At 33.7% G+C, this 12674-nt stretch overlaps 1 protein-coding gene across 1 annotated transcript in view; it reads left to right on the forward strand.

Annotated features, from left to right (window-relative positions):
• Positions 1 to 12674, forward strand: part of MYO3A (myosin IIIA) — a 209129-nt gene that overhangs the window by 194033 nt on the left and 2422 nt on the right. The window contains exons 31-32 of the mRNA XM_074269536.1: positions 5311 to 5351; positions 9058 to 9201. Of these exons, the coding sequence (XP_074125637.1) occupies positions 5311 to 5351; positions 9058 to 9201 (185 nt within the window). The remainder of the gene's footprint in view (positions 1 to 5310; positions 5352 to 9057; positions 9202 to 12674) is intronic.

The following is a 12674-nucleotide window of genomic DNA, read 5'->3' on the forward strand; positions in this document are numbered from 1 at the left end:
GGGGGAGCAAAGCATCATATAACTACGTCTCTAGTCTCCACAATTCTAATCCTCCCAGTAAAGTCAGTACTTTAAAGTCAGTGTCTTCTGAAATCCATGCATTGACCATTTCTGAAAACTTATGTCTCATTTTACTTCTCTACTCCAACAACTTTTTGACAAAAGACAGAAAGAAGCATGCTTCATGATCATTCCTCTGGAATGCTTATTAGTCACTGTATTAATCAGAGTTCTGAAATCTTTCAAAGATGTTTTTACCATGTTTTCATTGTATAAATTTAGGCATTTGTTTTATAAAAGGGAACTATTGTCACTCATCCTATGTGCTAGCTATGAGGCTGCTTCTACCTATAGCTCTAGCTCTAATGATATAAAGTCCTACGCTTAAGGACCTTACGTTTGACTTTATATATAAGCATCATTGTTAAAAACAAGAATTTTAGATTATTTTGAAATAACTTAGGCAGTTTGTGACCATTACAGTCCTTTCCAAACCAAAGCCTGAGGTTGATTCCTGGACCAAATTCAATTAAACTCAAAAAGCACTAAAATGTTTCCTCCTTATAAGTTGTTCTATGTACCAAAAGTACAAAGATGAAAAAGAAATGCACATCATTCCCTCTAGAAGGGTAGAGTCTAGTAGAGGAGGAAGGGGAAGGTATATGCACAAATAAGTATGATACAAGTGAGGATATAGTGAGGATTCAAGAAGAAGTCAAAAGAGAGTTTCCAAAGAAAATTGCTTTCACAACTGTGAGAGAAAGGAATCAAGGAAAATGTCATGAAGTACTTAGTACCAGAGATGGATCTTAAAGGAGAAAAGAACTTCAAAAGGGAGTGGGAGTAGGAGCATTACAGGCATAAGAAGCAGTCAGAACAAAAGTAATACAAATAAAATATAAAACTTATTTTTAAAAACTATTCTTACAAATAAAAAATATATAGCATCACTGTGTTTAGCTGCCATCATGAAGGCAAGAAGGTTCTACCTGTGCTCATTTTACAGCTATATAATCCTTCTAGGAAAAAAAAACTTTTTAAAAATAATTCTATATTCTTTTGATGCAAAAGTACATGTAAATTCATGCAAATTTTTATATAGAATCTTTCATACTTCCTAGTTTCCCTAAACACAAAATACTTAGTCTAATTTATGCTTTTGTTGCCCAAGGTCACAAGTATTGCCTCCGACTATTGAAATCTATGAGATTATTTCTTTACCCATTAAATGACTTTTGAAATGTTTTTATCTGATTTTTATAACTTTTGCATGTGCTTACATGAACACTTCAAATAGTCTTTCTAATCTTAGCTATTACTAGCTAAGAAACAAAAAAACAAGCTTGTTAGAATTGTTTGTAAAGTAAGAATGAATTGAGTATAGTAAAAAGCCTAGGGGAACTATCCTGCAGAGGAAAGAGCAGGAGTTTTAGTGCATAACATTTAATGTATAAATGAGTTCTTATCCTTCCTTAGCCATTAATCAGCTATGTGGTCTTAGGTATATTACTGGGATTTAATAACTAAGATGCTCATTTTCCTTTTTTCTAGGCAGCTGGTGATGCAGTGGATAAGGATAATAATAGTGCCTTTCTTCCAGAATTGTTGGGAAGATTAAATAAGATATTATTTGTACAAAACACTTAGTACTGTGCCTGGCACATAGTAGGTGCTATATAAATGTTTATTCCTTTTCTTTATTCTCTTCCCTAAAATGAGAGGATTAAAAGAGATGATACCGTCAGTTTTCTTTATATTTTTATGTTTCTCTGTGGCCTCTCTCTCAAAACCACTTGACCAGCTGTTTGAGCTACCTTTGCATGTATGTTATATATTTAATCTTCTAGTAGTACATATGTACAAGTTGTTTTCTCCATCCTCCACCAATGAGAGGAACTATTTCATTAGTGTTCTTTGCATTCATAGTGCCTAGTACAAAAAAAAAAAAAAAAAAAAAAAAAAAAAAGCATGAGTAATGGATAGGTCAGTGGATTTAGTGTCAGGAGGACCTAGATTCAAATCCTTACTTCAGACTTTTATTAGTTGTGTGACCCCAAGTGTCAACTCAGCCTTTCCAAGTATCAGTTCCCTCACCTGAAAAATAGGCAGGTGATTCCATATCTGCAAAAATGTTTTTGTTGCTATTGTTGTTCAATCATTTCAGTCATGTCCAACTTTTCTTGGCAAAAATACTGCCATTTCCTTTTCTAATGTATTTTACAAGTAAGGAACTGAAACAAAAAAGGTTAAGCAGCTTGCCTAGATAAGACAGCTTACAAGTGTCTGAAGCCAGATTTGAACTGAGAGAGATGAGTTTTCCCAGCTCCAGGTCCAGCTCTCTGTGCACTATGGCACCACCTAGCTGCCCCATCTGCAAAAATGGATGGCCCCCCAAATATAATTTTTTTTAAATGAATGGTCTCTAAGATCCCTTCAAAGTCCTTACTCTCATAGAATATACATTTTTTCAGGGGGAAAAAAGTTCTTCCAAAGGACTGTGCAAAAAGCACTTCTTGTGCTTGAAAAAAATCTTTTTCTGACATAAAAGAAAACATTCTTTTCTATTTTTCCCTCTGTTTGTGGTCTTTCTAAAAGCTGGGTTACAATATTTCTTCCCCTGAAATGGCAAAAATGCAGTAATTGAGTAGAATTCCCTGTGCTGTGAATTTCTATAAGGGAAGGACTGATTTAGAATTGCCATTTCTTAGAGTCAAATTTTACCCTTGGACATGAACAAAGAGATCCAACCACCTTTGGGGATTCAAGGGCAGTGTGTTGTTTGGTGCTGGATTATGTAACAGAGACCTGGCTCTTGTCATTCAGCTTGTTCACATCACTCAGATTCACACTCTGGGATTCAGAAAACAAAAGCACCAAGATCCAAGGGTTATTTAGTCATTAAATATATAGAACTAAGAAAACACACCTCTTGCAGGAAGTCACCAGGGTTAAAACATTAAAACAGGTCCATAGCAGTGTCAACTGGACTGCTGGAGGCTCATAGACTAGAGGCAATTATAATAACGGGTATTTATGTAGCTTTACATATGTACAGTATGCTATACTTTATAAAATTTATATACTTTACATATAGTTGCTCATTTGAACCTCACATCACCTTTGGATATCAGTATTCTAGGTATTATCTTCCTTATCTTACAGATGAGGAAACACTGGCTCAAAAGGCTAAGCAACTTGCTCATGGTCACATTGTTTCTTATTGGAGTCAGAATTTACACTCAAGCATCTCCTAACATGAAACCCAACCACTTTTTTAAATTTACATATGAGTAATCTCGTTGAAAAAAATTAATCAACTTGCTTAAAGTCATACAAATTGTAAATATTGTAAATTTTAAAATAGAAGAAATGGTTCAGAGATATCAGACAAGCCTTCTGTCTCCAAATCCAGTGCTCCTCCCTCTTTTGAAAGAAAAATATTTCTTTCAAATCACAGTGCTACCACCTGTGTAGTATGTAAGCACAAACTGACCTAGGGCATTAAAAGAAGAATTTGAACTGATGGAAATTAAGGAAAGAGAAGAGAAGGTCCTGGTTGCATAATTTGACTTTTTTAGTTTCCTTGAATGGTATCATAGTGTTGTATATAAATATCATTATCCCTTATCCAGCCCCTCACAGAAGCCTATAAGAATGAAATTGATACAGAATTGTTTATCTCACTCAAAAAATTAGAACATTCCAAAATAACAAATTGTGTATGTGTGTGCATGTGTTTGTTTGTGAGGAAAGAGAGACGAGAGAGAGAGAGAGAGAGAGAGAGAGAGAGAGAGAGAGAGAGAGAGAGAGAGAGAGAGAGAGAGAGAGAGAGAGAGAGAGAGAGAGAAAGAGAGAGAGAGAGAGAGAGATTTAAATTACTGGGAAATTGCCCAGATATGACCAATCATTATTAATTGTTCTTATTTATTACCTTGCATTTGTATTGTGTCAGTCACCTTGGTATGTGCCTGTACTTTGCATAATTAAAAGATTATCTTCCACTAGTACAAGGTGAAAAGAGTATTTGTTTTCTCTAGCAGGAAGGCATTATTTGTATGTGAGACAGAGACAGAGCTCTCCAATGTCCTTGTGACATACCACTAAGCACCTGTATTTAATATCATGACATGAAAAACATACCATAGAGCTTCAAGCCATCAAGCAGTGATTGATTTTAGTTCAAGGTAAAGGATAATGATATTTGACATGAGGTTGAAATGGAACTATTATATAGACTATGGTAGTTTAGTAACACGTTTGTTTCTTGGTTTTCTATCTGAGAATTATCCAATGACTTCCAATATTTGACTTGATTCACTTAGTCCTTTGCTGTAAAATTTCAATAATTAAAATGATTATGGTCCATTATCTACTAGCATCATGGTTTCTATAGCTTCCCACTTAAAATGACAAAATGGTGGGAAATTTAGGATTTTAGAACTATAAGAACTATTAGCAATCCAATAGACCAATTCCATCATTTTGCTAATGAGGAAACAGAAAACCATAGCATCTAAAGGTCTTTTTTGAAAAGAACACTTTATTTTGTTCTATTTGGGACGAGCACATTAGCTTTTTAATTTCTTATCTTTGGCTATAATTTCTTGGTTTGGGGGGGAAAAGGTGTTTTTTTTAATTTGCTGCAAAATTAAGCATGTTTTATACTTACATATAATATAAAATTATAAAATCAACTGTACTAATGGGAAATAATGGAAATAAAATGGGAGCGACTATCTAAAATAACTGAAAATCTGAATTAAAGAATGCTTTTAAAGAAATGCTGTTTCATTACTTCCAGATAAAAACAATAACTCAAGATAGGTTTGTTATTCACCTTCCAGAGAGACAACCTATTAAAGTAAAAGAAAAAAGTGGTTATATAAATACTATATCAGAGCACTAGATTATAGCAGCCTGCCATCCATTTTTTTTTTGAAAATGGATTTTTTTCAAAATGCCTTTAAAATGCTGTCTTTTTAAACTGATAAACATTTTCCTTCCAACCTTCTTTATATAATTAGTTTATCTTGCAATGTTCTTCCACAAGTAGTACGAAGGTTTATTTTAACATACTCACTGTCCAAATGATCATAATTTCAGAAATAGGAAAGTTTAAATTAATGAAGTTTTATTATGTACTCCAGTTGATGAGATTTTCTTGTATTACAGATCCAGACAAAAATTATAAACTAAAAATATATTCAATGCCTTATTTTTAATATAACTAATGCAACTTCAAAAGAAACCAATGTTATATTAATGATAGGCTTTTAAATTTGTTAAAATTAAAATTTTTATTTTCTTTAGAAATCAATCCAAGAAGAGAAAAGAAGACCACGGAAAAACAGGTAATCATTTTCTTTAATATATAAGTCTAATCCTGTCCAAAAAAATACATGTACTTTCATAAATTCTTAAATACAAATTATGTAAAAGAAGCATTGATTTTACTTAGTTAAATTTAGAATACAATTTACTCCCAGAATAATACATTTCATGTATACTAAAAGTATAATATTCATCAAAGTCATAATAATGCAGGCCATTGACCCAGAGCACTGAAATTAAGAATTTAATTTCATATCTTTCAACTGTCAAACACAACAAAATTTAGCTCCCACTCCAAAAAACAATCAGCTAAAAAAGGAAGCTACCAGACGATAAAAACTTCCTCTTCACTCAAATCCCACCCCAACATATCCTAGGTAAGCTTCAGTCTGTTCTACACTGTCCTGTTTCACACTCCACCAGGAGCAGTATCACAGGGTTTTTCCCCATCCCATTCACACCACTAGCAATAGAATGTGTTTCTTTAAAATATGTCTTGTGCTGCTTATCCAAGATGTATTTTGTGAAATTTGACCCAAGCATAAAAATTGCTACCTATAATTCTATATAATATCAAACCACATAGCTATATACTAAAAATGTTTCCCACTGTTTTCTATTATAGTCACATATTATTATTGTTGATCGATTGAAATATATTTTCTTCTATAAAAAAAGGAAATTCTTATAGACATATAGCCCATTTGTCCCTACAAAATTCCTTTCTTGATTCTCTTTCTTTCTTTCAAATTTTGTGTGTGTGTGTTAAAGGGGTGTGTAAGAGAGTTCATTCACTTAAGTTTGATCTACAATTCTCAAGTTTATATCCCATATTAACAGTAGTCAGAGTAGAGTCATAATAATAGGAGGAGGAGGAAGAGGAGGAGGAGGAGGTGGTGGTAGTGGTGATGATGATGATGATGGTGGTGGTGGTGGTGGTAGTAGTAGTAGTAGTAGTAGTAATCTCAATACCTTGAAGTTTAAGAATGTCAAGCCAAATTGATAGAATACAAAATGAGACCTGCAGATTATAGTGCATTTATACCAGCCCCCTAGAAACAATACAAAATTCTGATCATCAAGTCTTTTTTTTTATAAAATTTTGATTAAAACCTTTTGTTTTATATCACCTCAATCTCTGACTTTCTTTCAATCTCTACTCCCCTTATACAGTAAACCATATAGCTTGGAACAAAGAATTTAAAAAGAAAAGTATTAAAGCAGTTGAGAAAAGCTAAGCAAACATACCAATTAAAGACTTTAATATGTCATTATTCCATACTTATTGTCCCCTGTCTCTATAAAGAAGGGAAGAGATCAACCAACCTATGCTGTGGAAATCATGGTTCACTAAAATATAGATTATATAATATTATCTATATTTATATTCTCCTGGGTACAGCTATATGGACCCTAGCTTCTCCATTTGCTGCCAATTAGTTAAATTGGATTCCTCCAAAAAGAAGGAATATGTCATTTTAAAGATATTGAAATATTACTTATGATACTTAAAGAAAATTGATTTAGAAAAAAAAATTTATTAAGCATCTAAGAATTATAAATCTAAAGAACAAAATAAAAATTTCAAAGTACAAAGATTATAAAACAAAAATAATTAAACAGCAGACCAAATTAAATGCTATCAACTAAATAATAAACATTTTCTTCAAACCAATCATTTATATCCTTTAATTCACAGGCTTCCATTTTTGCTCAAGGTAGATTTGTCATCTTTTTTTAAAAAATACAATGAGAAGATATTATACAGTCTTTTCATTGAAATAGACATTCATGGAAGAAGGTACTACAGCAAAACTCTGATTACTTGGAATGTTTATATACACTTAACTTTTAGAAACAAAATGTAAATCACAAGAAAAGAAATTCATATGAATTGTTAATTTAAGAAACTATCATCTGGGCATATTCTAGAATTGTCAAGCATTCATTCCAAGTTCTCATACCTTCAGGAGCCACAGTGGCTAGAGTGCTAGACATGGAGTCAGGAAGATTTGATTTTGAATCTTTCCTCCTATCTAGCTGTGTGAAGCTGGGCAAATAACTTAACCTCCTTAAGCTTCTGTTTCCTCAACTATAGCACCTACCTCACAGGGTTGTTGTGAGGATCAAATGATATAACATATAAAAGTGCTTTGAAATTTTTAAAGTGCTTTATAAATGTTGTTATTATTTAAAGTACATTACATACAACCTCTCTTTAGGTCCTATTTCAGCACATCATCATAGTGTGATGGTCTCCAAAACCATGGAAACAAAGTACAGGTTTTGACAAGTGCTACTGAGTTTGGAAGGCATGATGTATAACCTCAATGATGGACTGTATATTTTTGCAGTGGATAAATCTAGCTAAGGTCAGGGACACTCATCACTAGAAGATTGGCCACAAGGTGGTTAATTTTCCAGTCTCAACAATTCATGAAAATCGATTTCCATCTGTATTGGTGGAAAGAGAACTTGCATTGATTAAATCATTAATGTTCTGAAGTATTGAAGTACAAAGTACTATGAATCCCTTTCTATGATGAAAGACTAAATGAATGAATAAGAAAGTATTACCAAATGCACTTAAGTACCTACTATGTGCCAAGCACTCTGTTATCTTCATATACTGTGTTTAATAAAGTAAAAATGTGAAATTATGTGTTTTTAAATAATATTCAACAGTAACTGGAAAATTGAAAATTGGTAGGGAGTGGTATGATTAAGCTCCACTTAACCAATTCACCACAGAGTATCCTATTCCCTGAACATTATAATCAATTGATGTTTTATTATATCAATATTATACTATAGTCTTTACTTATATTGGTGCTCAGCCATCAGCTACTAACTTGGAATTGTCCCCAACAAATTAACAAAAATTCATGTATAGAGGAATTGATAAAAAAAAAATTCCAAAATAATGGATTTGTTTATGTATTCTAGATATGAGATTTAGAGCTGAAAGGGACCTTAGAAACACCTAGTCCACCCCCTGATTTTACACATGAAGAAATTAAAGAGATTTAGTGACTTTGTCCATGGTCCCACAGATAGTAAGAAATTGCATGTGTATACTAATGTTACAGATGGAAAGCATAATGTGAATACTTGAAAAATATGCTATCCTGTGATCAGCAGCTTTCATTCCATCTGTCTACTCCAAACCTCTCTGCCACATTTTCTGTGGGCTGGAACCACTGTACACTTCAAAATCAAACAATCACTTTCCCTGAAATCTGTTTTACCTCTTCTTCTGCTGAGATGATCCAGCAAATAATTTCTTAGAGTCTCTTAATCACTATTGTACATGTATTTGTGGACATCCAGTGATACACGTGGATGAGGGAATGAAAGACACTTACTTCCAATTTGACCTCAACTGCTTTGCTCCTTATGAACCAGCAAAAAAGCCTATGGAGATCCAAAATGTTGAAGTGGGACAACATACTCCCATGTGCTCATATCATATTAGAGTATAACCAAGACATAGAACTCTCTTTGAAGACCAAATTCAGTAGGGAGGGATGGGCAGGGGGGAGGAAATTGCTTTAAAAACCCATAGTATAGGACAAATATTTTTGTACATTGTCAGATTTCTGCCGTTTATGTTACCACATGTATGACTCCTAAATTCTAGTTATTGAGAGGAAACTAAATAATTACTCTGTAATTTAAGTAAAATGAAAATAGAATTGATACTATGGCATATGTGTTCATTTACAGTCAGGGAAAAGTGCTAGATTTAGAGGATTTCTATTACAAAGGATTTTCAACTAGTCACTCTGGACTGAAAGAACATAAACCTTACATGAGAGAGAGAAGACCACGAACAGAACTCCAGAACTCATGTTTTAAAGCTGATGAAAGGTAAAAAACCTTTAGCTACCATTTTCACCTTTGCAGTTTTATTGCTTAAACAGAAGAGATTGTTTTGGTAGAATGTGAAAAACACAACTTAGCAATGAAAAGACCTGGGTTTGAATCTCACCTCAGTATGTAGACATATGAATATGGACTTGTTATTTTACTTCTCTCTGCCTCACATGTAAAATGGGAATCATATCTGGACCTGCCTCAAAAGATTATTGTGAGGGTCAGTGTGTGGAAATCCGCATGAAATTGCTATAAAAACTTGTAAAGAGCTGTAGAAATGTCATTAAGAAATGCTGGTGTGAAGAAAATGGATTTTTGTGTCAGGAGCAGTTTGGATCATTAAAAGCACTATTTGGTTTCCCAAATGCAATCTAGTCTGCTTTCCTCCTTCCATTCAACACTGGGTCATTCTCATGGTCCATCAACAGTGACTGCCCTGAATATGTTATATTGATGTACTAACTGCGAAATGGCTGCACAACTTCAAGTCACACTCTAGACAATATACCTTCTTAATTTCTTTGATTTGTTCCATGAGGATTGTTCAGTTGGTAGGATTTTTGAACAATTATAGAGCGCATTGAGAAAGTCCTTTAATGTTCCAGTGTCTGATGCAATCAACACATCATCCATACAAAGAATATCTGGAGAACCCTAGTCTTCTCTTGGGATGTTGCCCAGGACATCTTCCATAACTATGGGAATATCTTGGCAAACTTCCATATCTTTCGTTCATGCCTTACTTATCATGAATAATCAGAGAGTCATTGAAAATAATCTTGCCTATGTTTATATATCAAGGAATTCTGAATGATCTTAACATATACACGAGAGACTTCTTAAATGCATCTTAAAGACGAACTTTGTTCTTCTGAATAAAATACGGTATTGTTAAGAATCTTGAAATACCACAGTCTCCAAAAACTCCAAATTTTAGGGGACCCAAATGGCTACAGAAAATGTATGTTGAACTTAATATACTGCAACAGATTTCAATGATACTTTAAAAAAAAACTGGTACAGCATAAAGAACACTGAACAGGAAGTCATAGGATCTATGTTCAAATTCTGTTTCTGCTACTTGCTACCTGTATGATTGAACATGCAACTTTAGTTTCCTGGGCTTCAGTATCATTGCTTCTAAAATGAAGGGATTGGATTCAGTGATTCCTGTGGTCCCTTTCAGCTCTAGATTCATAATCCTATGGTCTAAGGGATATAATATGGGAAATGTATGCTCTGAAAACGACATTAGCTAGTCAAAGATCAAGAACAAGAAATAACAATTGGATAACTTTATCCTGGTTATGGCCTTAGTGATGTCCTATATGATGCCCAGTTACCTGCATAATGTAAAAAAATGAGACAGGGAAAGGAGGTGGAAAAGAAGAAGGAGGGAGAGAGAAAGGGACAGAAGAAAGGAGGGAGACAGAGAGACAAAAACTGAGAAAAAGAGAAGATAGAGTGGAGAAGGGAGAGAAACTGAGAAAAACCAGGGCAGGAAAGAGAGAAAACTAGAGAGAGACAGAGACAGGGTGGGGAGAGAGGGGGGAGGGATGGGGGAAGGAAGGGAGTGAGGGAGAGAGAAAAATGAAGAATACATGAGGAAATATGAAAAAGAGTCCTGCAGAATTAAGACATGGATGATTTGTTAGCTACCCCAAGGGAGAAGATTATGCACATTACTAAAACCATAGTTCCATTAAAATAGTATAGAAATATGAACTGTTGTTATTGTTAAGCAGCACAGTACTGTTTTAGCTCTTGATAAATATTCTTATCATAATCTATATATTGTAAGCAAAAGGAAATTTATGAAGAAAACTATAAATGACAGGAAAGCCATATGCAATTATTTTTAAGAATCAAGTAAGTATAATTTTAGATCAACCATTAGTTATTCATTTTTAGTACCCAGTTATTTGGAGTTTGGAGCATTAGACCAAAAAGTGAGGAAGAGAGAGAGTTCAAGTGATTATTAAGAAGCATTTTAGATCTCATTTTTTTTTTGCATTGACCCTGTTTGATATTAAGTGAATTCTTCAAACCAACTTAGTGGCTGCTTTCCTTCTTCAGGATGGATTAGCTTTAATGATTCTATTTCAGAAGTATTAGGCACCTAACAGGCCTTTGTGAAGTTTTGAGATTTAAGGGAAGATGAGAAAGAGAAAAGGCTATATAAGAAATAAAAATAGTAGTGTTACTATAATCTAACTAAAAACCTAAGCACAGTTGAGTCTTAACCTAAACTTTAGAATCTTTTCAGGCTGAAAGTGACTCTACTTCTATTATCTTCTGTCTATATTCTTTTCCTTTCTTAGACGCAGAATGAAGCAGACTGAAGCAGACTGAGATTTCTTTTTCCTTGTCCCAAAATATCCTTCTCTCTAGTTACCTTTACCTTTTCCCCACTTTCATGAATGTGCCTGACTTAATAGAGAGCTATCTTCCACCAAAGTACTTATCACTTTTCACTTATTGCAAAGACATTATATCTCTGACTTTGTCTCTTGATGCAGGGATGCCTTTCAATGGCTCCAAATAATGAGTGGTCAAGCATTATTTATTTCATTATTTCAGTGGACAATTATTGAGCATATACATAAGGTGAAAATTGTAAGAGTGATTTGTCTTCACTGGAAGAGTCATATAAAAGGAACAGTTCAAAATAAGATTGAATAGATAGCATAGGGCTGGATTATGAGATTTATTGATGCCAGATAATAGTACATAATTCTGTTTTAGTTATTTGGCTAGATATAAAAGAATATAAGACAATACCTGTCCTCCAGGAACTTATAATCTCTTTGGCAAGACACATGAAACAAACTGAAATTAAACAACTTAAGTAATTTAAGCATCAAACAAATAGAAATAGTTTAGTATAATGAAAAGATTATTGGCCTAGTAGTTCTGACTGTGTAATCTTAATTTCCCCAAGCCCTCTGTTTTCTGATCAAATTTCTTATAGTAGTGTTTTTAGTATCACTCCCCCAGGCCTAACCTCTGACCCACATAAGCCTCCCAAAAAAAAAAGAGAATTCTGAATATTTAATAAAATCTAGGCATGGGGCATATCTTCTAGTAGGAGAAAACTAGCAAACTAAAGGAGAAAAACATTATCCAATACACCTGCCTGGATAAAAATAGGGTATGTACAAAGAGAACAAAAAATTAGGTTCGAGGGTTCAATATTAGAAGCAAAGCACTTAATTCTTTGATAGTGGGAGCCAGAAATATTTAATATGTTATCCTGAGGTTCAGAGTTGAATGGGATCCTGAAGATCAACTTAGTTATCATATGAAAAGCATCATAGAGGAAAGAGCTCTGGCCTAAACACTAAGAAAATGTATATTCTCATCTTACCTTGACACTTACTCACCAGGAGACTCTAGAGGATCCACCTAATCTCCCTGGGTCACATTGAATTAAATGACCTCTAACATCCTTTCTAAACCTAACTCTA

The sequence above is a fragment of the Sminthopsis crassicaudata genome, chromosome 5 (genome assembly GCF_048593235.1).
Source record: "Sminthopsis crassicaudata isolate SCR6 chromosome 5, ASM4859323v1, whole genome shotgun sequence".
Lineage (NCBI taxonomy): Eukaryota > Metazoa > Chordata > Mammalia > Dasyuromorphia > Dasyuridae > Sminthopsis > Sminthopsis crassicaudata.